Source organism: Xiphophorus couchianus, chromosome 22 (genome assembly GCF_001444195.1).
Source record: "Xiphophorus couchianus chromosome 22, X_couchianus-1.0, whole genome shotgun sequence".
NCBI lineage: Eukaryota > Metazoa > Chordata > Actinopteri > Cyprinodontiformes > Poeciliidae > Xiphophorus > Xiphophorus couchianus.
Genome location: NC_040249.1, coordinates 16,525,730 through 16,552,577, shown reverse-complemented (window position 1 = coordinate 16,552,577; position 26,848 = coordinate 16,525,730). Strand labels below are relative to the sequence as shown.

At 36.6% G+C, this 26,848-nt stretch overlaps 2 protein-coding genes across 5 annotated transcripts; one reads left to right on the top strand and one right to left on the bottom strand.

The window, feature by feature from the left end:
• Positions 1-58: 58 nt before the first annotated feature.
• mrpl14 (mitochondrial ribosomal protein L14) lies at positions 59-2,082 on the bottom strand. Of its 2 annotated transcripts, none has more exons than XM_028007684.1 (3): positions 1,928-2,082; positions 1,520-1,622; positions 59-497 (listed from the first exon to the last, which is right to left on the bottom strand). In XM_028007684.1, exons 2-3 carry the CDS (start codon positions 1,597-1,599, stop codon positions 131-133), a joined length of 447 nt encoding a protein of 148 aa, XP_027863485.1. In that variant the 5' UTR covers positions 1,600-1,622; positions 1,928-2,082; the 3' UTR covers positions 59-130. The 2 variants fall into 2 exon arrangements, with proteins under 2 accessions (XP_027863485.1, XP_027863486.1); XM_028007685.1 differs by lacking the exon at positions 1,928-2,082 and adding an exon at positions 1,774-1,901.
• Positions 1,601-26,848, top strand: LOC114138432 (CSC1-like protein 2). Of its 3 annotated transcripts, none has more exons than XM_028007678.1 (24): positions 1,601-1,692; positions 7,481-7,687; positions 7,928-8,007; positions 11,328-11,375; positions 13,036-13,123; positions 13,921-13,958; positions 14,078-14,220; positions 14,777-14,828; positions 15,333-15,441; positions 15,533-15,603; positions 16,227-16,307; positions 16,442-16,565; positions 18,862-18,995; positions 19,137-19,274; positions 19,510-19,663; positions 20,482-20,588; positions 20,694-20,780; positions 20,896-20,961; positions 21,836-21,998; positions 22,141-22,246; positions 22,444-22,611; positions 22,742-22,857; positions 22,940-23,008; positions 23,383-26,848. In XM_028007678.1, the coding sequence occupies exons 2-24, from the start codon at positions 7,517-7,519 to the stop codon at positions 23,560-23,562; spliced, it is 2,493 nt and encodes an 830-aa protein (XP_027863479.1). In that variant the 5' UTR covers positions 1,601-1,692; positions 7,481-7,516; the 3' UTR covers positions 23,563-26,848. The 3 variants fall into 3 exon arrangements, with proteins under 3 accessions (XP_027863479.1, XP_027863478.1, XP_027863480.1); XM_028007677.1 differs by lacking the exon at positions 1,601-1,692 and adding an exon at positions 2,176-2,455; XM_028007679.1 differs by lacking the exons at positions 1,601-1,692; positions 11,328-11,375 and adding an exon at positions 2,176-2,455.

Here is a 26,848-nt window from a genome sequence, read left to right as displayed (position 1 = left end):
ATATGTAAAATAACACTTTAGCATTTGATGTGTGGCAACAAAATATTAAGCAGAAAACTGCAAATTCACCATTTTTCATTTTATTGAAAACTCAAGAGCTAAATGTTAATATATATTCGACATGATGAATTTAGACAAATGTGTTTGCAATTGCCAGAACTTTAGAGTAATTGCCTTCCATTTGACGCAGGCTTGATGGTATAGGGACCTTAATCCTTGTTCCAGTAGGGTTGCCGTTGTCCTCAATCAGAACAACATTGTTCGAATCAAAGCGTGGAGTCATGCGGTCCCCGGGCATTTTGTGTCCAACGATGAGCGCTTTCTTCTTCTGCCCTTTAATGGCCAGCAACACTTTGTCGCCGACTTTCCCAATGCCGTTCTTAGTGTAGACATGGATCACTCTCGGTGGGCGGTGATATGGCGTATTTCCAAGAGAGCTGTTGTCTACCACGCGCACTCTGGTCATTTTCTGAATTGCAGCCGTAGCAATTGAGACACTGGAAAGATAAAAAATTAAGTCAGTAATTCTAAACTAAGCAACCTTTTAAAAGTACTTCATGCTAATTATTCTAATGGGTCCCACTCATTTTCAGTTATGATTTGAAAATGAAAAAAAGCAAGCAGCAAAAATTATTGCTGTACAGTACCTTCCTTACGCAGCTTAAACTTTTGCAAGCTAAACCTACATCAACATAATTGGGATTTTAAGTAATAGACTAACACCAAGCAGTGCATAATGATGAACCTGAAAAAAATACATCTTCTCCAAAATTATTTACAAATAAAATTAATCTGAAAAGAATGGCATGGGCATGAATTCAACCTTTTTACTCTGACTTCCCAAAAGAACATCCAGTGCATCCTAAGTCACCTCATTAAAAGAAATTAGACTCCACCTGTGTGTCATTAAATCTCAGTATAAGTACATTTGTTCTGTGAAGGTCTTGCAGTTATTTTAGAGACCAAATATCTTCATAAAGATCAAAACACACAGCTTTTATAGAGTGAGAAGTTTAAAGCAGAGTTATGTTCTATAACATTTACCAAGATTTGAAAATCTGTGAACACTGTTGAATTCATTATCTGAAAATGGAAAGAGTAACTAAAAGCTTGGTAATGAGATTAGTAGCCAATAGCCACCAAGGCCCCATGAACTCTGAGCTTGCACTTCACAACCTTTCTCTTATGAAAGTGTCAGATAAAAAGAAATTGCTGTAAGAAAGCCTGAAAATGTGTCTGTCACCAAAACAAATAAAAAAAGGACATCAATCAATGCCTTGCAACACGGTGGTAGCTGCATAATGCTGAGGGGATGCCAAAAATGCAGCTAAGTATTTAGTTGCAACATGTAAAAAAAAGTTCAAGAAGTTCCATTAGTATTGCAAAGCCCTGTACATTTAACCTAAAGCGTATTTTTCGAAAAAGAATACAAAGACCTTAAAATATGCTTACAATATGCTTACTGCACCTTTCAAAAACTACGTACATACAACATTTTTCCCCCAAAAAATATTCTTACCTAAATTTTCTGTGAAGGATTGTTGACGACGTCTGAACGAGCAGCACAGGAAGTTGTTGTAAAAGCCGGGGGAAAGTCATGATTACGACTAATCTTCTGTGGCCTGTGGAAGAAATGCAAACGGTTAGCAGCTAATACGCTAATGTTAGCAGTGTCAAACTTCACGTGGGAAGGTAATAAGACTTAAATATGCTAAATGTTTCTCTGTTTGACAATAATTGTGACAAAAACAATATAATTAAATTGACACATACATCAGATTGGGTCTAAGAGTGTACATTTAGCAAAATAAGGTAACCCTTGTTTTCTGCTATATACGAATGTCAAGCGTACGTCATCTGGAAGCGACTACTAAATGTAGCTAGCGAGTTAACAAAATGCTAAAAAGTACAAACAAATATTGCTCACCCTAATATGAACTTAGAGTAGTATCCTAGTCATAAATGTTGCCAGATTGTGCGCGGAAAAAGGCCAGAAGATGGGAAAAATAGCCAGAAGCGTGTCTGTTGCTGTGTTTACGTCACAGACATGCGCAACAGTGTGTAGAAATACAATACACTAGATGTTACTCATCCAGCCCCAAGGAGGAATAAAGAGGTTTAAGACGCATGCGCAATCTGCATCTCACATGTCTTTGGGGCTATCTCTAAACTTGGTGTTAGACTGGTTCTAGTTAGCGACTTTTGTCCCACCGGCATACAGACTGACTCAGCCGCGGTGGCGGAGCAATGTTTATGTGTACTAACAGCTAGAAATAGAGTTTCACTTTCTAATTTCGTTTAGTTTGCTTCAGTTTTTGTCGCTGACACTCGTTGGACTTAGATTATCCAAGAGTTAGTTGCCTGATAGTCTCAACCTGTTCTCGAAGAGCTAAGTCGCTAGCTTCTACTTGGATACAGTGGGCAGTTTTTCCTCACTGCTGCGCATTATTAGAAAGTAAGTTGTTTCTATTATATATATATCAGTGACAACTTTAATTTTTAGGATGTGTTCTCTGGTAGAGACGATTTTTTCAGCTCTGTCTGTTAAGTAACTTATTGGGTGCTGTCAGAACAATAAAGGCGTAAAGCTATCTCTTTACCATTAGCGTCAGGCTAATATATCTGAACAAATTGTTCCTTACTATCTGCTCAAATTGTGTTTTACGGTGTAAATATATGTAATATGACTACAAATTAAATACTTGTGTTAGTATTAAGGATATTTCATTAATACCTCCGGATTGTATGACCCATGGATTCGCCTGCCTAACGCAATCGGATATTTGTTGCTAATGAAATTTTAATAGTGATTTAAAGGCTAACTCACGGTAACGATCAAAATATTTTTAAAAAAGTTAAGAAGAGTTCAGAGATTGTCATGCATGAACGCAACAACCTAAGCAAGAATTGTGGTCTATGTCAACAGCAGTAGGGAAAAAGAGGGCGACATTTTGACATGTCTTCGTGTACTACTGTCGTTTTTCAGCTATCTTGCAAGTGGTCTGTTAGCCTCTGATGGATTTACTGACCTGGTTTCATCATGGACAGATGACTAGTTGGAGCTTGACTGAGATAATTAATCTCCGAGTTATCCCCATACATATGGAGAGCCTATAAAGAGATACATATGAGCTGTCTGAATACATGAGCCATGGTGCTCTTTATAAACAGTACCGGTATTTGTTTAAAACTTACCAGAAGCATCAGTTTTTCATAATGGATTACCTGATGAACTGGATTTGGTGCTTTCCAAAGCACCAAAGATAATATTAAATACATAGAATTAGAAGTATACAATAGAAAAATATATCCTAAATTTTACAAGTAAATTATGTTTTGATGATCTTTTCCTTTTTTATCGGTTGTGCATTAAAATGCAGAAGACTACCAATTAAAATTTGTTGATTCACTTCTTACAGAGTGATATATTTCAAGTGTGTTTTTTTCTCTGTACTTTGAGCATGTAAGCTAATGAAAACCCACAATTCAGCTTCTCAGACAATGAGAATTTACATGAGCAGTGAAAAAATTTAATTGAATTTTTTCTGAAGTAGGTAGTGAACATTCATTCTGGCTAATTTTTACATTGTAACATATGTTGTCATGAACGTGTGTGTGGGATTTTGCTTTTTTAACTCTTGTTGATTAGGTTAAATAATTGTGCTTTTAGTACTAACCAAAATCATTTGGATTGCTTATTTAATAAATTGTTAATTATTTCATTTTTTGTTCAAGGAACATCAGTTTAAAAATTTGATTGTAGCAGCTAAATTTTTTTCCAAAGGTCATGAAGTTTCAGTCACAATGTTAGCCGTTGATTGAGCACGTGTTTGTTCTTTAACGTTTGAGCAGCTATTTCTGATTGAGCTCTTTTCTGATCATTTCTTAGTCTTTAATTTTTGTTGAACATAAGATACACCAGCTGTAAAAGTAAAAAAAAGGACAAGCTTTCAGTGGTTATTTGATAGAGATATTTTTGTAGTGAATATAAAATAAAAGCATTAGAAGATTTTTGTGCTTGATTCATTATGGTATGTCATGTATTGATAAATCTTTTAGTTATTTTTGCTAAGCTCAAAACAAAGCAAATCAATGAACACACTGTGTTAAGCAATAACTAAAGGGCTCAAAGCATTGTTTTCTGCTTCACCTGCTGTTGGCTGTATTAGATTAAATCATTGAAAATCTGGGAAATCTACTGGCTAATTTAACTGGTTTGGCACTTTTTCCAGCTTTAACTCGCTTGCAACATGACATGAAACTTATTAGTGTGTTCACCCTGTAGTTAAATCTGCCAATAATGTTAATATTAAGTATTATTTCATTAATACCTACTGTAAGAAGTATTAATTAGATCTACCACTGATGTTTAAAGTTTCTCTTAACTTTATTAAACTTTTTCCATGTTTGCAGTTAATCTCTCTTGGGTATGATTTTGCGTAACGCTTTGACGTTGTTATGTAATGTCTAATGTATACAGAAGGTTGGTTGATTGAATCTCAGGGAGCTGACAGTGATTTACCAATCAGGCTAATGTTAGCATTATAGTCTTGGATATTTTAATTAAAGTTTATCATTCTGTCTAATAATGTTTGCAATTATGACTAAACCATGTCAGTTACACAGAATATGTTACTTTTATGGTGGACATGTTCAGTTTACATGAGCCAGATGACTTTCTAATAGAGTGTGCATTTATTTTAGTCACGATTTCACATCTTAAAGTTTAGTACCAAAGCAGATGAAGAAAGCTAAAAAAATAGTAGACAAAAAAATGGCCAAACATTTGTTGGACCACATGTATCTTCCTTGTTCATAAATATTTGCAATGTCACAACATTAATTTCCCTTCAGAGATGCAAAGATGTGTAGTTCAAAGAAATTACACATATTTTATTGCTGGAAGAGTATTTAAATGTTTTATTTTATGTGCTAAAATATAAGTTGACATGCTGGAAAAAATGGCTGAAGAAAAAAGCTGAACAGTTACTCGTTTAAATTTCTCTCCCAAGTGTTTTTTTGGGTCTTCATCCTCATTCCTCTTGGTTTATAGTCCTATAAATAAGTTTACACTAGAAAGTTAGTGTGATGGTGCTTGGATTGTTGGCGGTTTCAAAGCATGAAACAAGGCTTGGTCAAATAGTTCGCTTATGACATTATCAAACAGAGACTCACTCAGTAATGGAAAACGCTGTAGATAAAAAGCTCTTGGTGACTTTCCTAGAACTGTCAGAGAAACACCAGAAATTAATGTAAAAAGTTGGTTAAAATAAACTCATGTAGACGGATAATATTTATATTGGACCGTTTGATCACATAAGCATTTCTTTTGAATGTTCTGCTTTTGTAGTTTTGGGTAAGGGGAGCTTGGTATACACTAGTAACCTAAAGATGCAAATATAAAGAAGTACTTGAAGGAAATGAAACTGCAAGTCCAGCTTCTATGACAGGACATAACCTCCCGAGCTCGTGTTGTGACCCATCATGCGCTACTCAGCATGCCTTTTTAACTGCAATGCCTGTTTCTGCTGTACTTACTGTTAAACATCTGTGTCAGACCTTTATCTGAACAGAGATGTTTAACTAGAACATGAAACTGATGAATTTATGTGTAACTTGTACTTGTATATTAACTTCAATGAACCATTTCTTTAAAATAAACTTGCTTGTGTGCTTGCAATGGCTGTTTATTTTTACATTGAAGCAACATTAAATCTTTGCAGATATACATTACAAACTGTTTCATATGTTTTTGAAAACATCCTTTTTTTTTTTTAAATCTTTTTCAAGTGCTTCACCATGTTGCAGGTCTTTAATCTCCAAAGCGCCCATGACGGGCATCAGTGTGGGTGAAGACACAGCGGGGGCATGCTGTGTGCTGCTTGGGTTGAAACCGGTCCATTTGAACCCTGTAGTCTCTATCAGTTTATTGTTCGACTCTGGCTGTGGCTCTACAGTGATATCACAGCATTCCAGGGAGAAGATAAATGAGTTAGTGTTAGGGCAGATGAGCAGCATTGTGGATTCGGTTGATAGTAGTGGGCAGAAAAGCACAAGACGAGCTGTGCAACTGCGAAATGGTTAGAAACCATTACTTCCTGAATCCTTTGGACAATATCTTTGAACGTTTTTCAATTCAACGCCTTTAACTTTAAACCATTAAAAGTATTTTCCATAAGATTCTGAAATGGAAATACACCTTTTTAGTAGCTAAAAGGGAAATTTGCTCCTAACTTTAAATTGACAATTGTGTTGATTTCCTGAACATGGAGGTTAGTTTTAGAAAGTCTCACGTAAACCTAGATCCATTACAGTGTTTTGAAGTGCATTGTGCATTATTTATTCTGTGTGCCTAGTCAGGGGACATGTTGCTTCTGTTTTACTGCTAGACTGAAACTGAGGATTTCTAAAACAAAAATGCTAATCATTTAGACTCTAGCTTTCTTGTCGGGTGCATTTCAGACATAATCCTCTTATACTCTTGCTAGTCTATTCAGGATGTCATTATGAACCTATTTACATTTTAATAAATGTTTTAAAATATATTTTATTAGGGGGTTTTTTAGTATTATTTTATATTTGACACAAGTTTACCTATAAAACTAGTGCTGGAAATTAGTCAACAAATTATAGTCTCTTTTATTTACATGTTAATGTTCTTAAAAATGTTTTGACGAATTTAAAAGAAACAACTTGGACTGTGGTGTCCAAATACTCTGCTGAAACTAGTCCTTTATTGACAAGAGATGTGTCATCAACAGGAAAGAACCTGGAAGAAATGGAATATAAGGCCAACCCATAGCAGGCTTGTTCCAACATGCTTCATCTGCTCAGGCTGACTTGTCAACTTCTCTGCTTACAAATCTGAATAAATTACAGGGACTGGAAAGATGCTGGTTATTTTTGTGGCGAGAACCCACATCTCTAGTAATTTAAGAACTAAGCTGTGAATATAATCTTTTGTTTTTCTTCCCAAATGTACATTGTTGTATGTCATGCACAATTCAGAAACAAAAAAAATATTTCTCTAAAATAATTTTATAAGTTTTGCTTATGTTATGCTTGTGGTCAAACAACAACCACAACAACAGCTAAACATGTGACTGATGACAGCTAAGCATGGATTCACATGCGATGGTCACAGTATGTCAGTGTTGGCTAAAAACCGGCACGCATCTGGAGAAACATTTGGTCACTTCTGTTCTTTCTCTCGGATCTCATCAAAAGCACTTCAAACCGAAGCAGTGTTGTTGGTAAAATTTCTCTGCAGTTGAGAAACCATAACTTTTTTTAATGGATGCACCTTGATACTGATGGCATAAAGATCTGAGTAGGAAACCGTTTCTCATGTATGATCTAATATATTCTGATTTGCCTTTTCCATTTCTAACTAATCTTGATGCAAATATGGGAAGGATATATCTTTATTGCAACATTAAGTCAGTATGTGAAGTTGTAAAAATGCGTTTCTCCTTCGCAGGGTGTCAGCATGCTGCAGTAATTGAATTACAGATTGATGAAGATCACAATGGGCTCCTGGTTGGGGCCTCAGTGTAACAATGGGAACTGCTCGACCAACAGCTCCAAAGAATTCTGCTATTCGGGCCGAATTCGCAGCACCGTACTCCAAGGATTGCCGTTTGGTGGTGTCCCTACTGTCCTCGCCCTTGACTTTATGTGCTTTTTGGTGAGTATTTATGTCATTCATTTGAGGAGCCCAAAACATTTGTGCAGCGTTCAGAAGCTTGCCCTAGCGATGACTTACAGGTACTTGAACCTTTTCCTATTAAAACAAGATACTTCCAGGAAAGTGTTTTGAAATGATGAGCTTTGTGAAGCTGTTGTGCAACTTTCATGCTGTTGGTTTCTGTAGTGTAAATGAAGGTAGTGAAGGTGCTAACAAGCACTGTTTGTTGTGTCCCTGTAGCTGCTGCTGTTCGTCTTTTCTGTGTTGAGGAAGCGAGCGTGGGACTATGGGCGCCTCGCCCTGGTGACTGACGCCGACAGGTAATGAAACGCGTGCCAAGGTTCCTGGAATAACTTGTTCCAAACAATGGGAAATGTAGAATTATGGTCACTACCCGTTGGAGTATTCATAACACATGTTTTGTAAACACAATTATATAATCAATTATAAATGTATAAAAAGCAGATGCGTTTTCCTTGAGGGTTTCAAGCTTTTTAAAAGGAAGTTAAATTGTTTGTTTTTTTAAAATTTATTAATATATCTGCATTGTAGTTCCTTTTGCTTGAAGCTGTTGTGATATCCATGGATAGTTTGTTTTGTTGATCTAATCTATGCAAAAATTTTACTCCTGCTGCATGTTACTGTTATGGGTTACTGTAATGATAGCATAAGCATTTTACCTCAACTGAGGTTTGTTAAAGAAACCTGGATTACATCACATACAGAATGCCAACTTCTTTAACACTTCCTGAACATTTTATGTTTTGAATAGAGTTTATACTGTGGAGTTTTCACATTAAAAAGAGCTGATGCTATCCTGATTATATTGCATACAGAAATGAATGCAACGTTACATTTTGTTGCTTGAACTGAACTGTAATAAACCACTTGGCTGATATAAACATAAAATTCATTTGGAAACACACCTTAAGGGACTTTTATTGAGTTCATTTCCCAGGTATAGTGCTCACAAATATTTAAATGACTTTGTAATAACAACGAAAAGCACCATTGCGTTTCAGTCATGGGGCTATGCATTAGCTAGCATTTACTTATCAGTTACTGTATGTATTTGACACTCATTGTATGAGTCACAGCCACATTTCTTGGCACCCCGGGTAAAGATTTGTTAGAAGCCCTAAAGTTAAAGCAATCTCACACTGGGAATTTTAGAAAAACACAACCTCTATTATGAATAGAACATTTATTCAATATTTCTCAATAAAGAAATATAGATTGTTAAGCTTTCCTGCTGCCAATACTTTAACACCCATTTTTTTAATAGGACATTTCTTAGTTTTCTAATGTAGCATACAGAGAGAATGACCTTTTACCATTCTTCTTTAAACAATGTCTCTATATTGTCCAGAGTCGAGCTCCTTTCTTATGCACTCTTCTCTTGAGCACACCTCACAGGTTATCTATAAGTCTTAGGACTGAAGGTTAAGATGAGTATAGAAAGTTTATTTTGAGATTAAAACACTTCTGTTTTGCTTTGGCTACATGTTAAGATCATTAAGATGTAAGTTGACTTATTTTCAGTTTTACGGAGGAGGGCAGCAGTTATTTATTTATTTTTTGTTTTGTTTTAGTTTTACTTCATGTCCTCGTGTTTCCAAAATTGGAAGATAATGTGAACTCTAACCAGGTTTTTGGGGCTTTTCAGGGAAGTAATACACATATCCTCCACTGTGCTTAACAGAAGGGATGGTAGTGATTTTGCTGATATTTATTCTTTATTTAACATCTGACAGACATTCAGCATCTGCTGCTGAAAAGCTCAACTTTAGTCATGTCAGACCAAAGTGCATAGTTCTAGTTAAAGACTTCAGTAAACGCTGCATGTTTACATTTGTGATGGTATGATACTCCCAAACTGCCTAACTACTTACCATAGAAAGAGTGGTTGCTTTGCAGAAAACCCCAAAATACTAAAAAGTTTCTGAAAACTGATTAACTTGAAAGTGTTTCTTTTGAAAAAAGATTATTGAATGTACCAATAGTTCTCCCATTTGAGACCTCTTATTTAAATCTCTAAAGAAGGGATTTTTCTGGATTAAATCTACATAACTGTTGGAATTTCTTCAAGTTTCAGCACTGTTTGCAGTGTTGTTTATTGCCCAACAAATTGAACACGGCACAATGGTTTTTCCCTTTGGATCTTCCCCATGGCAGCAATTCCCTCCACCCCCTCTCTCTTTCTCATTGCTGAATCATGATCGCTAGTCGTTCATGAAGCCTGTCACTCCTGCAGTACTGGTACTTTAAATATTTGATAGGCTAGCCACTCATCAACTGATTTGTATCAAAGTAAACAAACTATAGATGTAAAAACCCCCTTAGAAATGAAACTGATGGATGTCAGAGACGACTTTGATTTTTAGTCTTTGCATGTATTTCTTTAGATTCAGCGATAATCTGTTGTTTTGTGAGGTCTTTTACCCAATTTTATGTAGCCAGACAGGATTGAGAATTTAAGTGATTTCTTGATTCTACATGTCAAGTACCGTAATGGTTATGGTGGCTGTGACTGATGCAATAGGTATCAAATCAAATGCTTATGAGTAAATGCAAGCTGAAAACAAGCCAAGGTGTGGCTGATGTGAATAAGCCAATAAAAGATTTAACTTATCCTTATCCTAGGGAAAGGTTGATTTTTTAAAAAAAATTTCTTTTAGTTGACTGTTTTTCTTTTCACAATTAAATCATTATTTAAAAATGACTTTTTGCATTTACTCAGGTTATCTTTGATATTTAATTTTGTTTAATTTGAATTTTTGTCACTTTTGTTTCAAAGTAGCATAAATTTATATGGGGGTCCATATTTTTTTTATTTTTTATGTGAAGGTATTCTTCAACAACAAGCTGGACCTGTACTTGGCTCGGTTTGGCCGCCCTTCTGTTTTTCCAACAGAAACAGGCATAATAAGGAGGAGTCAGAAAAGAGTGTCAGCAGTTTGTATTTTAGTGGCAACAAGTGAGTTCTGCCACACATTTTTAGATCTTCAAAGCTCATAAATACAGGTATAAATACAGAGCAGTTTTTATTATTAACATTTTGGAATTTAACGCATATTTCATTTCAGACTAAGAAATGAAAATAGTTGGGTAGCTTCCAGGTTATGAGTCGCCCCAAGCTCTGAGGTGTTCCACTTCCTCACAATGAGAGGAAAAAGACAGAGTCAGACGGACCTCGGACAGAGTCCTTGACAGTGCTCCATTACCCACATTCCCCAGCTGTGATTGTGTTGCGTCACAGCCACACTGTTTTTCCAGCTGCGTATGAGCAGAGAATGGGCCTGTAGCATGAAGGGAGGATGGGAGGAGGTGGCAGCACGGGAGACTTTTTTAACTGACAGGATATGGAGTTGTAGATTAACACAACCTCCAAATACATGATGGAACTTTGTAAAGAAAACAAGCAAAACTGTGGTAGACATTTGCAATATCACAGAACATGATTAACTTTGTAAGATAAAATAATTTGTACCAGGTTGAACAGAGCTTTCACTGGTATACGTATGATGCAACATGGCTACTGGATTTTTCTCTTAATTGATCACCCCCATTCTTTTTTGTTCCCAGTGGTTTTATGTGAGCTTAATGGTTCTTGCTTTGTTTTGTTGTTTTTTTTTATCAGAAAAAAAGAGATCGATCAACGGTATAGCCGTCTGGATGATCGGGAATAGTATGTTCATCTCGCCGCATCGCAGAGCTACTTACTGCCCTTTTCCTCTGTTGTTTTTGTCTCTTTTTCTGACCTAACTCGCCGCTCGTATCCCTTCTGCTCAGGCTGCAGTGGGGTTTTTTTGTCCTGATGATTTCATTATTTTTGTTCCTCTTTGATCCATTTCTGAGTACCAATCTGCTGGCAGTTCTTTCTCCATGTCACTCTTGTGCTATTGGTGTCGGGTGTCCCTGTTCTGTCACTGTCCTAATCAGATCTGCGTGTACTAATCTGTGTATTGACCTCCTTTTATGAAGCTTGAAGTTCTCCTGTGTGAGCGTGCCGCATGAGCCACACAGACTGGACACTGAAGGGGAGAGGTAATACTTCCCTGATGTGCAGCTGAACATAGACGGGCCTGGTCCTGTATTTGGTGGTTGTTCAGTGTCTTAGATGAGTTATTTCTCCTCACAGGAATGTGGGAGAGGAGGCCTCGGGCTCTCTCCTCATTCCTTTTCATTAGAATTGTTAGATCCTACAGTGATCTCATACTTGAACATAGGATTGATCTACTTCCAGCAGAGTCACGGTGTTCTTCAACCTTACCATCTGAATTTATATTGTACTGTTTCTTTTACCTCCCAGCGGGAGTGATATCAAATTTATAAATATTAAATAAGCTCATATTGATTTATATTAAAGGGTGCTGATGGCTCTGGAGGAATAACTCAACAAACCTATTAGAGAAGCTTCTAATGGGTTTGCATACCAATTTGATTCAATTCTGCACTCTATAAATGTATTTTAAAAACTATTTTAAAAAAAGGAGGCTGTAAGAAAAGCTGTATTTTTTTCCTGACCTTGGTGCTATAAGTACTCAGTGGCCATTTATATGAGGAGTAGATGTGTTGTCATAGTGCAAGTGTCAGAGACCAGTGTCTCCATTTACTATATGTTAATTTACGATGAGTTACAATGCGTTCAGGAAATAACATCACACTTGTCTGACCATGCAAGCTTGAAATGATGAGATTTGCTATTTGTTTGGAAGACAACCAACATTAGCAGTTCAAGTTGAAAGCAACATAGTTCAAACACAAAATAAGTATATTTTGTGTTTTTTGCTACGCATGTAGGTATTTTAACTACACTGTAAATGGCTTACTTTGAGTCTTCTTTACTCAATTAAATCATTCACACTGAAGAGTGTTGACTGGTTGCCCTCCAAACACTTAATACGGTGCATTTACTGTTAAGTAACAATAGGATTTTTAAAATTCTATTGTCAGGCTGGAGCTGATTAAATCTGAAAATGACCTAATTCTGGTCATGGCTGAATTCCTGGTGCATCACTAAAGTTTATCTCTCGTTATGTCCTTCTCCGACTATTATCATTGAACCTTCACTCTGCAGTGCTTGTAAGTCTTTATTATTAACAACGATAACAAAGCATGTTAGCATGAAATGTGACTACAGAGGTTCCTCTCATGGCTCCCTCTGGTAAAATATCCTCTCTTGGTTTCAGGGCAAATGTTTCTGATAAGTTTTATCATCTTTTCAATGCTGTACTTTACCTCTCTTTTCTATGACACCAAGCACTGAAACATAGCTGGTGTCACAAATGTCATCTTTGTCCGTTTCTATGCAGCAGCATGCAAATCTTGTGTGTTTCTGCTTGCAGCGTGAATTCCCCTTTGCCAGAACCAAATGAACGCTATGCACGCCTCACGTCCGTATCAAGCTCAATGGACATGGACCCGAGAGACACAGTAAGAAACCTGTGTCTTATATGAAATATGGGTGCATCTTAATGAAAAATAGAATATTTCCATAAAATAAAACTCATGTCAGTTTATTACACAGAATGATTATATTTCAAATCGTCATTTCTGGTTATTTTTTGCTGAGTCAACAGTGAGAACAGCAGCATTAAAACGTTTCCAGTCAGTGAATTAATTTCCCGCCAGATCCGGTGCAAACATTAATAAAAGTACCAATACCTTCAATGATCACGATATGAATGTGTTGTGCCTAAACCCCACAATGAATCTATTGAGTATTGTCAAAAGGAAGGTAAGAGGATTCAAAACCAGCCATGCAAACAAGTCAAAGGCTCCTATTGAAATGACTTGGGCTTCCTTAACAGCTCAGCAAAACCATTCTGATCAGTTCCATGCCACGCTGCATTGATGGAGATATTTATTCAAAAGGAGCTCTGACCAAGTTCTGTGTACATCCACTGTGTAGTGCACGGGCCAGTATTTCTGAGATAAAATAATTTGAATTGGTCTTTTATGATATTTTAGTTTTTAGAGAAAAAATTTGTTTGAGTTTTCAAAAAGCTGCAGCCATAATCGCCAAAGTTATAAATAAATGCTTAACATTAAACCCTCTGGGAGTCATGAATTTATTAGTATATTTAATTACTATTTTTTTTACATTGAATTAAACAACATGCTTTTCAGTGATATTCTATTTTATTGAGTTGCACCTGAACTGTTCTTTCAAGCAGAAGATAATGTCTTTTCCTGTAAAAACTGATTTTTTTTCAACTCTCCTATTTTAGGGCTTTTGCTCCTGGCTAACAGCCGTCTTCCGTATCAAGTGAGTCTGCTTCCTCACTGCTTGTGACAGTAAAGCCGCTGTACCGCTGGCAAAAAAACATTCCTTCTGATCTGAATGACTCATATGTAGCTGCTGCTGTTTCTCTTTTCTCTCTGAAGGGAAGAGGAAATAAGGGACAAGTGTGGTGAAGATGCAGTTCACTACTTGTCTTTTCAGCGGCACATCATTGGCCTGCTTGTAGTCGTGGGTGTGCTCTCTGTGGGCATAATCTTGCCTGTTAACTTCTCGGGGAACCTTTTAGGTGAGCTAATTGAAGTTTACTCTTACAAAAACTAAAAAAAAAATTTTTTTTGTCTTGCATATTATATTTTTTCAGTATGATAGAGTCTTATAACTCCTCTTTTTTTGTTTTCTTTTCATTTTTATCATTTTGTTGTTTTTGTATAAGAGGCTACATGTATTACCCAAAGTCCTGTACATGCACACTGTAGATAATTAAATATGTGACACCAGAATGACATTTTGCAGCTATTAACTTTAAGACTGTAAGCATTTGACATTCTATTTTTCTCTTGTGATTTTTCTTGTGACAGCAGTTATGTGCTGCTGCTTTTCTTCCCACTTCATGTGTTTAGTTCCACATTGCTATCAATTATAAATGTCTGCTGTCGTTCGTTAATTTAAAAGGGCATAAAAGGACTTAACTGATGATGAATCGGCTTTTATTTCTATTTAAGTTGCTGGTGAGCCACACCTGTGACTGTGAGGAAAATACAAATAGTGAATGTTGAAAGTGTAAGGAGGAATAAATGAGGTTTAACTTGCACTTGAACTTCTTTCTTTCTTTCCTCCAACAGACGACACTGCCTATAGTTTTCCACGAACCACTATAGGAAATCTAGATACAGAGTGAGTCTTGCATAAACTGTCCCTTTGTATATACAGTACAGACCAAAAGTTTGGACACACCTTCTAATTCAATGGGTTTTCTTTATTTTCATGACTATTTATAAGGCAAGAAATCCCACTTATTAACCTGACAGGGCACACCTATGAAGTGAAAACCATTTCAGGTGACTACCTCTTGAAGCTCATCAAGAAAATGCAGAGTGTGTGCAAAGTAGTAATCACAGCAAAAGGTTGCTACTTTGAAGAAACTAGAATATAAGGGGTATTATCATTTGTTTTACACTTTTTTGTTTAGTGCATATTTCCACATGTGTTATTCATAGTTTTGATGCCTTCAGTGTGAATCTACAATGTCAATAGTCATGAAAATAAAGGAAACTCATTAAATTAAAAGGTGTGTCCAAACTTTTGGTCTGTACTGTATATATAAAAGATATTTTGTGGATTTATTTTTAACTCTTTATTTTGCTAATGTTTTATTTCTTTTGTTATTTGTTTCTACAGGAACAAACTACTATGGTTACACACTAGCTTTGCATTTCTCTACCTGCTGCTAACGGTGTACAGCATGAGGCGGCACACGTCAAAGATGCGCTACAAAGAGGACGATTTGGTATGGATTCTTATTTTTGGAGCATCATTACATGGCATCAAGCATTTGCATGTTGTTTGTAATTGCTTCTGTTTTTTCCTCTTCCATGAAGGTGAAACGCACTTTATTTGTTAATGGCATCTCACAATATGCAGAAGAGAGGGAGATAAAGCAACATTTTGAGTAAGTTGGGATTTCTGTGTGTGTGTATATATATGCTTTTTAATTTTGTCTCACCAGAAGTTTAAACTTTATTGTATTTTGTTGGGACTTTATGTGTCAATCAATTTGATCAAAATGTTTGTTTTTTGAAGATTCTTTTGGGGGATTTCTTTTGCATATCCTTTGCGTTATATCCCAGTAGATACATTGAGGTTTTTGGTTGCAACATGAAAAAATTAATGGATGTATTATGACTGAAGAGCCATAATTCATATCAAGCCCTGCTTGTGTTCAAGTAAAGTTACTATATTGATGTGGAAGCAACACGGCGGTTGTCGGGTTAAGATGTATGACAGCCGACAGCCATTCCTTCCCCTGTTAAAACAGCTGTGTTGTCCTCGTCCCTATGTCTGGGAGCGGACAATGCCAGGCCTATATGTGTAATTGTCCCTAATCGAAATCAGATGAGTAGAATTAGGCAAGTCATGTGTCAAGTTGGTCTGAGGAAGTTGTTGTTGTTCCTGTCCTACAAAACTGCTCATGTAAATTCAAATGCATTTAGATGAATAAAGATATGCTGGTAAATGTATTAACAGATTTGTTTTTTTTTTGTTTTGTTTCTCCCTCATTGCCTGTTCTGTTAGGCTTGCATACGAAAACTGCATTGTCCTGGACGCTCGTATCTGTTACAATGTATCGAAGCTGATGTATCTCAGCTCTGAAAGGTACTGGATGAAGGATGTGTCTGTTTGCCCTCAAATGTTTTTTTAATTACATTTGAGAATTGTCCCATTCATTCCCTGACAGAAATAGATCCTCCTCTGTCTGACATGGCTATTTTTTCTATTTATCTATTCAGAAAGAAGGCAGAGCGTAGCAAAAAATTCTTTCTTGATCTGCAAGATAAGGAGAATGAGAAAACCATGATTAACCCCAAGCCTTGTGGACACCTTTGCTGTTGCATCATTAAAGGTTGCGAACAGGTGAGAAACTTACATTTTTTGTGATATACTGGTTTGTTCCAGTGAGACTTCTCATATGTAAGCCAAGAGGTCAGTTATTGGACTTTATTGCTTAGCACTGTTCCAACATATATATTTTACCTACTCTTAAGTATTGGCTTTACGCAAAAAAGTGGGTATGCACAATATGCAATCCATAGGTGTGCTGTGCTACAGAGGGCACCCAAAACAGTGGCGTAAGAATTATTTCTAGTCTGGATTTACTGTATTTAACAGCTTTGTGCATGTGTAAATGATGTGATCGATATAGTAGGGAGTAGGGCGAAGGATAAAGACGTTTTAGGGATGAAAAAAGCTTTTCAATGTGGTTAAAAGACATTGGTAAGACAAGGTAAGTCATGTCAATCTATCATGACTAGGCTTGTGAATGTTCAGGTTAGTTTGAGTTACCGGTACAATGACAGGTCATGGTTGTCCTGCAACTGTGTGCTGAATTTATAATGTAAGAGATTACAGTAGGAAAAATATTATTTTGCTGTAAAGACAATAATTATTTAACTAGATGGTGAATTATAAAACATTCTAGAATGTGGCAGTGATACACTTGAGTTTAAATGTCTTCCCTCAATATAACACTGCAGTGCTGTTGTGATGCATCCAGCATCCACCTGGATGGACCACAAATTATATAATTTTAAATTAAAATGTAATTTTTTTTATATGTGTTCTGTTTTTTAAAGAACATACTTAACACGAAGTTCATTTCATTCAGCTGTGAGGGTGGAGAGAAAAAAGAGAGAAAGAATCAGGACAGACAGGGAAAGGAACAGGTTGGTCTGATATTAGGCAGAAGTGTAGGAACAGCCAATGTATCCCATGTGATATATTTAAAAATACTTATTTTTTAAAAAAATGTATTAGTAAGGTCTGTAATTTGCTTAAAGCTATGCTTGTTTGACCATCTGACTTAGTACAGAAGGATGCAGGTTTGACCCAGTTAGCAGTGATGTCTATTGAAAACAAAGTTGCATTCAGTTTCATTTGATGCCATTTTTGACAAAGGTGAGTGCAAAAGGATGACTTGTAACAATTTAGTTAGATGTTCAGTATGCACCTCTGGGCTTTAAACTTGATTGTATGCAGAGGTAACTAGTAGTAACTAGTAACATTTACTCAGTTACATTTTCTTGAGTAATCTGTTAAAAAAAAATTACATTTAGCCATAGTTTTACTTCGATGTGCTTTTCATTTTTACGTTGGTAATAGTATTGTGAAGTATTGCTACTCTTACTTGAGTAAAATTTCTGGATCCTCGCTGTGAGTAACTTTGCTTAATGAAGAATAAAACATGTTTTAACCAAAAATGCAAGAAAGAATGTAATCTAAGCTGTTTGTTGGCTGACCAAGATCATTCATATCCAGTTTGGGGCAAATCTAATCTTGCATGTGTGATTTAGAGCAAACCGTATGAAAACGATACTGGAAATGACTGTTCGTCACACCCATGTGGTCCAGCCAGCAGTCACACTTCACAGTAGTATTGAGGATCACCTTGTTCTGTGTGATCAGACACCTTGTGAGGAAGGACACCCACCAATGAAACATCTCACTTCCTTTCAGCGTATTGAGAGCTGGTCTGCGATGACATGTGGAAATTATTTAACTCTCGTTTTTTATTTTGGACAGTCGGATTTCGAGACTTGGCCATGCCCACGTGCTTTTGATCCACCAAAACCCACTGTTGGCTGCCTAACAATGTCTTCAGACTATACTGAGTGTTTGTTCGGAGTTATTTTGAAGTATGTTACTAAAACCTGCGGAGGAGTTCTCTCACATGCCACTTCAGTACAATAGACACAATGGCCGACTTCCTGTGCCATTTGGACCATGGCTCCAAGATGCTTTTTTTGTATGATCTAAGGAGTAACACATGTGTGCTGATTTATATAATACCCAATCAGATCACATAAAAAAAGAAATGTTTCTAAGAAGGTTTTGTGGAGGAATTAGGTCATGTCTGCCAAATATTTGAGTAAAAATCTGTTCAATCATTACTGTCACTGCCAAATCAGTGGTCACAAAATTTCTGTATGAAAAACATATTTGTATGGATTTTACCTAACTCTCTAAGTTGCTTTGAGGAACTGATTTTTTAAAAATATTATATGTAATCCATTACCATCAAATTTAACAGATATAAGCATTTCCTGATGTATAAAAAATGTTTTTGATTCTAAAATTTCATTTTCTGCATTGAATGACTAAAACTATCTTGTATTTTAATTTATTGTGATGGACTTGTGTTTTCTTCTTATAGGAAGAAGCTGTGAGTTATTATGCCAAGCTGGAGGCACAATTAAGGGATGAATACAGGAAAGAGAGAGAGAAAGTTAACAAGAAGCCTTTAGGAATGGCCTTCGTCACTTTTCAAAATGAGGCCACAACTGCCAAGTAAGTTCATTTAGATAAGTGAAGACATGTTTGTCAATTTGCTTCTGAACTGCTGAAATTTGTTAGTCGTTTTTACTGTAATGTGTTTTTTTGTTTTGGTTTTTTACTTTGGTTTGTTTTCAATCGCTGGATCTTTGTCAGAATTTTAAAGGACTTTAATGCTTGCAAGTGCCAAGGCTGCTACTGCCGTCGTGAACCCAAGAGCTCTCAGTTCAGCTCCAGGCTGCACACCTCCAACTGGACCGTCACTTACGCCCCCGATCCACAAAACGTCTACTGGTGAGAACAAACACTTTTGTCACAGAAGGAAAACAATTGCTGGGTTTTGGCTGTTGTGATTAGTTCACATGCCAAGTATTAATCTAAATGCCACATTAGAACTTTTTTGGGGAAAACTCTTGATAATGTGGGTGTTTTTTTAAACTAGCGTATTAGTTTTCTGGCCAGCTGTGTCCATCTCTGCAGGTTATCACACCGTGTCTGTCTCACCGCTGTGTGACCCCTTTTCCCACAGGGAGCATCTGTCATTGGGAGGATTTAAATGGTGGGTCCGCTGCTTCATCATCAACTGCGTCCTATTCCTTCTCTTGTTCTTTCTGACCACCCCAGCCATTATCATCACCACCATGGACAAGTTTAACGTCACCAAACCAGTGGAGTACTTAAATGTAAGTATCCAAAGCTGATCTGTGGGGGTCTCTTATTTTGAAAAAGTAATTTAATTTAAAATCTTCCTTCCCCAAGTCTGGAAAAATACACTTAAAAAAAGAGTTTCTAGATTTTGTACCTTGATATATTACCTTTTCATCAGACAATTATCTTATCATTATACACTGTATGAAATGCTGAATCCAAATCCTGCCACAGCTCTCCCTTGTTTCAGAGGTTTAGATAAAAAAAAGAATAAGAAAATCCAAACATCCAACTTTTTTTGTTCTAAAAAAGTACACAATTTGTAAATGGAAATATAGAAACACTGTTATAATTTGCCAGCACTTTCAGGCATGGGAGTGTCTCAAGACAATTTTGAAACACGTTTACTCACATGCCTCAGATTTGTATCTATTTAACTGAGGGTATTGTAGTGACCTCTAACATTTTCATGTTTTAGTCTGCACCGTAAAACGTGACATACAAAAAAATTACAAATATAGTAATTATCTCATATTATCTCATATTCTCTCATGAGAATGTGAATAATATTTTTTAATGAATAACTATAGAAAGAAGGTGAATAGCTTCAATTATATTTAATTATATTATTATTTTTTTTTACCTTAGTTTATTTTCCATTGTCACTTACCATATATTTCATCACAAATGGAGAAAAAAAATATCCTTCTTACATGACGTTTGGCCTTCAGGTTATCTTAGATTAGAGTTTTATTTTATTTTTTGTATATTTGGTCTGGCTTAAAACCAACAGGTAAATGTCAGTCAAATAGATTTAAATACTAATGCCTCACTCATGTCTTTCTGATCCCAGAACCCCATCGTAACCCAGTTCTTCCCCACCCTCCTGCTGTGGTCTTTCTCGGCTTTGCTTCCCACCATTGTCTACTACTCCGCTTTCTTCGAAGCCCACTGGACCCGGTATGTTTATTATTCACTACTTTCAATTCTTCTGTTTTCTTATGTATTTGAATTTTAGGAGCATCATGTTTTAATGTGTGTGAATGGTTTAATGTTGTTTTACAGGTCAGGAGAGAACAGAACCACAATGCACAAATGCTACACTTTCTTGATCTTTATGGTCCTGTTGCTGCCCTCCCTTGGACTCAGCAGGTGATACATGTTTTATTTTTTGCTTTGCAACAAATTATTAATATGTAATATAAGGAAATAATTGTAGACCTTTTTTTTATATTTTTGAGCTAATGTCTTTCATTCATTTTTGCAGTTTGGATGTTTTCTTCCGCTGGCTTTTTGACAAAAGTTTTTTGGATGAAGCTACAGTGAGGTTTGAGTAAGTATGGTGGGCTTGGATTTTTTTATGCTGGTTTTGATTTTCCTTGGATGTAAAACTTGCAAACAAATAGTATAACAAGTATTAAATAAACATCATACTTAGTGTGATGTGGAAAATCAGTGGGATTGTTGTGATTCCAACTTTACAACAGAGGGTTAAGATAAATTGGCCACAGAGGAGTGAAGTTTTGCTAAAAGAAAACTCAAATGTTTTAATTTCACATATTTTTTTTAAAATATGTTGGATATTCTCAGTTGAGTATATCCAACTTTAAGTAAGTTTGGAGAAAATATAAATAAAATTCTGCATGATTAAAGGCATAAATGGTAAGACTATTTGAAGGGATGTGTATTAGACCAACATGATGTGTCATTTGGTAAATAATGACACTTTTAATGCAAAGTTTAAAATTTTAATGGGCTTTTAATGCAAGTACAAGTTCAACATTACTTTGAAAGTGTCATTATTTACCAAATTAAGCAAAGTTAACACTTGTAATGTCTACAATGACTAAATACAAGACAATACGACAAATAAAGCTTGTACAGTATTAAGAGCTTCACTGGTCAAATGAGATGCAGTCAGTCAGGATACTGATTGATGAGTTTTTGCCTGAAGTTCTCCCTCCTGTGTGTAAATGCTGATCGGCCATTTTGAGTGTTGAAATTTTGACTTCTCTGAGACTTTTAAAGTCAGAATTCCAGCATCAGGAGTTGTTTTTGTTTTATTTTATCTTGAAACTGGAGCTACCACTATTCATTAAAGTGTTTGATGACGTGAACTTCAATAATCCTTCATCAATATTTGTAGGCTTTGCATCATTTTCATTCAAAAATGTATGTTTTGTTCTTTTTCTCTTGGGATTTTATAGGTGTGTGTTCCTCCCTGACAATGGAGCCTTCTTTGTGAACTACGTCATTGCTTCTGCATTCATTGGTAATGCTAACGACCTGTTGAGGATCCCCGGTTTACTGATGTACATGATCCGCCTGTCCTTGGCTCGCTCTGCAGCCGAGAGGAGGAACGTGAAGAAGGTCAGTCTTCAGCATACAAATCCAAACAAGACACACTGAAAATAAGTTTTTACATGATCTGTTTTTTTGTTTTTACAAAAAGTTAGATGTATGATAAAAAAAAAAAAGAGTAAGAAAAAAAAAATATTTTGTTTGTTTTTAGCACCAAGCTTATGAGTTCCAGTTTGGTGCAGCTTACGCCTGGATGATGTGTGTCTTCACTGTGGTTATGACCTACAGTATCACCTGCCCAATCATCGTCCCATTTGGTGAGTCGTACTGTTTAAACTCTGTGCACTGCTCACTCCGTCTCGTTTTCACATCGATAGAGCACACTGATCAAGTGGCTGCAGGTTAGGCATGCAGAGGCCAGGCCACATGCAGGGGTTCTGTTCTGTGTCCAGAAGCTTATCTACAGGACTAATTGGATTAGTTTGCTGACTTCCTTGTCTTTCATCCTGTGCAGGGCTGATGTACATGCTGCTGAAACACCTAGCAGATAGGTACAACATGTACTATGCCTATCTGCCAACAAAACTGGACAAGAAGATCCATTATGGAGCTGTTAACCAGGTGGTAGCGGCTCCTATCCTCTGCCTCTTTTGGCTTCTGTTCTTTTCCACCGTTCGCTCTGGTAAGAGGACAGCTCCCTCTACTGGTCACATAATTGTGGGCAGATATTTTATGGTGCCCTGTCTCACACTTTTTCAAACCTATAAATGAGTGAGAACCCATTAAATGTAGGTTGTCTCTCTTCTATTCAGGGTTTACTGCTTCAACATCCATGTTTACTTTTGTGGTTCTGATCATCACAATCATCATTTGCCTTTCTCACGTCTGCTTTGGGCATTTTAAGTACTTAAGTGCTCACAACTACAAGGTTATTTTATGTTTTCATACTTCTTATGATTATGTATGCACCTACTACTTTTGGTAAGTGTCTTTTTTTTTTTCTGCCTCAGATTGACCAGGAAGTGGATGGAATGGAGGACGGACATTCAGCAAGCCCTTCATCTGCCGGCAAGACAACGGTAGAAACTCATTCTTGTTCCTTAATCTCAAACAAATAGGTTTCCAAAGAAGGTAAAGTTGTAGGTTGAAACAACAACCTACAATTTGTGACGAAAATTATTTAAATTCTTACACTTTGGCAATGAAACCTAAGAAGGTCAAATAAAGAAGACAGTGAGAAATGACATAACAAATTGAAACAGATGGAATTTATGAAATACATCAGATTTATCTTTTTTGATGGGTTATGTAGCAAGTTTTTTCATAGCCTGGGATCAAGAATGCTGGGATCAAGTTTGCAGTTGGTGGCAAATATAACATACAATTCTTCTGTTTGTTTGCTTTTGAGAGGTGTTTAAATATTAAGTAATTTTTGTGTTGTGTTTTCCCACAGCAAACATACATATGTCAAGTACTTCAAGATCCCTCGTCGGAGGAGGCTGGATCAGGCAACGGAGAGGACGACGGGCAGGGGTCCTCGCAGGATGAGGAAATGATCCAGGCTGGAAACAACCTGACCAGCGACTTCCAGTCCGGGGAGGCCAGTCTCATTGAGAACGAGGTGCGGCAGTGAGGCAGTCTGGGACACGAAGACTAACGTCAAACGAAACTTGATGAGTGCACTAAATGTGTGACGTTAACATGGAAGTGAACCAGCAGTTCACCAAAGCATCTCAGCCTCCATCAAGGGACCTTCCCCTGACTAACATAAGCACACCGTCTACTAAGGATTCAATAGTTGTTTCTCAAGGACGTCTTCTTCATCAGGTCTCGTAAAAGAACATCTAGTGGGAATCTACTTTGACGAGGCAAGAGCGGAAAAGACAAGGCTCTACCCAAACACTGCTTATCAACCAATGGAAGAAGATGCTGATGCACAAATAAAGAGGTTTTGCCTTTTTTTGTGAAGGGAGAGAAGTTCTCTGTATTTTCTTAACTTTATTGTACTTGAATGTTAGGAACGGGGAGCTCAGGTTTCTCTGAGGTACTGCATTGTCGCATGTAAATTCAAAGGATGGAGCAACTGTTTTTTTGTTGTTTTTTTTTCTCGTAATGCTTCATCGGTGTGTCTAACTGTCAGCTTTAGAAGCTTCCCATGAATTAGCAACTTACTAATGTCGGCCTAATTGGAGCTTTAGCGACGGATTTAAAACGGTTCTTCCAATTCCATAGGAGCCTTTAAAGATAAAAGAAATTGCTACTAACACTCCTGGAGGCTTTGACACTACATCTATACAACTCTGGATTTGTGAAGTAGCCTTTTTCGACCTGATATTTATTGTAAGCATGATATTTTTAAATTCTGTCCAGCCTGATGCTACTTTAAACTGTGGAATATGGTATTTAATTCATCGTAGCACACTACACTGGCACAATGCTCAACCTCTGAGCCTTTGTAGGGACTGCTGCTCCTGATGTTGCCCCCCTATGCCAGAATAGGGCGGGGTTCCTTGCACAGCTACCGCAACAGAAACTGGAGGCTGAGAATCTGTTGCTCAGAGGAGGCCTTTTCAGATGACACTATGACTAGTTCTTTATGCATCGTTTTTGTTTAAATCTTCTCGTTAATGTTTACAGCTTGACGTAGAGGTTAGAGAATAGGCATCGAATTTAGATGGCTGCTTACAGTTTTATGATTTGGTTAAATTCATTTCTCACCCCATCCCTCTTTACTAACTTTTTATTTACAGACTTTGCGACGTACAGTAGTAGTCAGACGTTTATCCAACACATCATCAGAGTGAAGCAGGCGATGTGGCTATACAACAAGCAAATTCAGCAAAAGTGTTTAAAAAAAGCTAACTGGGTGCACAAGTTTGTGGGTTTAGACAAATTTCAATACATGTCCTAAGCAAGATGTAGAGAAACCTCCGTTTTTGTTGTCACAAACAAATTTCTGATAGATTTTTTTGTTTCAGTCTTTGTCCACTCTTCATATCAGAAACAGCTGACTTCATATAAGCTGGCTGGCTTTCTTTCATGAGGTCTTTACGCCATTACAGAAGCTTAATTTCTTGCTGTATTGATTCCATGAATGTTTGGGAACATTGCACCATTGAGACTCCTGAATATGCCTCAAGCTGTTAATTTGAGGTGAAGTTGAAGAGTTTAGAGGTAGCCTCCTTAATATTCCACACAATCAGCCTCTTAGATTGGCAGGGAAACAGTCTCTTAGCATGATGCATGACTGTTGGTACATTGTCATCGTGATCAGATTTCAGTTCAGTTTGGAGCAGGAGCTTTTTATCTTGATACCTTCCAGTTTTATATTCCTGAGCCTTTTGGTTCCTGAACATCGTTAACAAGTTCAGGTGGTTGAAACTTGGACTTCATCAGCTTCATCAAAGATCCTTTACACTCGTCAAAACTGATCTTGTAATGGATAAAGCTAAAATCATTAAGCTTCTGGAATGGTACTGACCTCAGTTCTACTGAATATATAGGGGAAAAAATCCTTGGTAATTCAAACTTGTTCTCCCAATTCTTAATTTTGAAACTTCCTTGGAGTTATTTGTCGTTTAATCAATTCCCTCTAGAATAAAATAGACTCATGCATAAAAAAAACTCAAATTAACAGCATTCGCGCCAATGATGATTGTTTGTGAACAACTGACTCATACCGTATGTTGGAAATGTTAATTTCCTGTAGTATTTGAGTTCTGTTACAATTTCTCATTGCTCTGTACCTAAGGCAGTAGGTTTAGGTATCTAAACCTACTGCCCATAACATGTCAGGTCTTGGCTGCAATAGTTAAGCGCTCACATTATAGATGCTCCAATGAAGAAGTTTTACATTTTTGTACCACTTTATAAAAACAATGTAACTATAAAAGAAGAAATCACCTGTCCTACAAGGATGTCTCCATACTTATCTTCCAGATTAATTTAGTTTTCTGAAGTTTCTTCTCATTGACTCTAACCAAATGCTAACATGTCATAACAAATCATTTAAAATCTAGTGCCCATGCAGTTTCTCAGGATCTTTTGAATTTTTACTTTAATTTTATTTTTTTAAACGCAACACTATGACTTGCCCCATTAACCTTCAAGGAAACCATTGGTGAATAATGCAACAAAAAAAAACAACAACCACTAATCAATCACTGTTGGATATAATGCACTAATATTTCTCTCACTGATATGACTGACAGAGTAGTACGTGGAAACTGCAATAGGCCAAAATGGCCTCCATTTGGTTTGATGGCATCATTCGTTGACGCATCGCGGTTCGAGTAAGACTGTTGACCTGACACTACTGTATTTATCTGCTGCTTCTCTTGTCATGATAAGGTGACTTGCTTTATACCTCTTTTATACATGTGGGATAACTGCAAATCTCTGAATGTGTCCAGTCAGGATAACAAACACTGTCACACTGTGAGGGAGATGGGTTTTTTAGCACCTACTGTAGTCTTTGTTCGATAAATAAAATGTTACTAATGAATCTCTGAAAGAACTGTTTCCCAGCTAATCAGGAATTGAATGTTTTATACTGTAGCTACTCGTCTATGTCTAGTTGTTTGTTTTCACATTTCATTGGATTCTTAAAGCTGATCATGTGTTTCATTTGTACTCATTTAGTTCTGTTTAAATCACTGGAATAACTGGAAAGAAATGTTTTGTTTTCATCAACAGCCAACAGATCATCATAATAATGTCTACACTATATATTTAGAAAAACTGTGTGTGCACACTAAATATGTTTAAATGTCTGTTTTGTAGATTAATGTTACATGTTAAAGTAACAGTAGAATTCAGCCTATAACTCTGTCATTGTCTCCATTGCCCCATGCAGATATTTGCTGTATGCATCTGTTCTGCCATGGAGATGTCTCATCAATAAATCTGCATCTAATCAA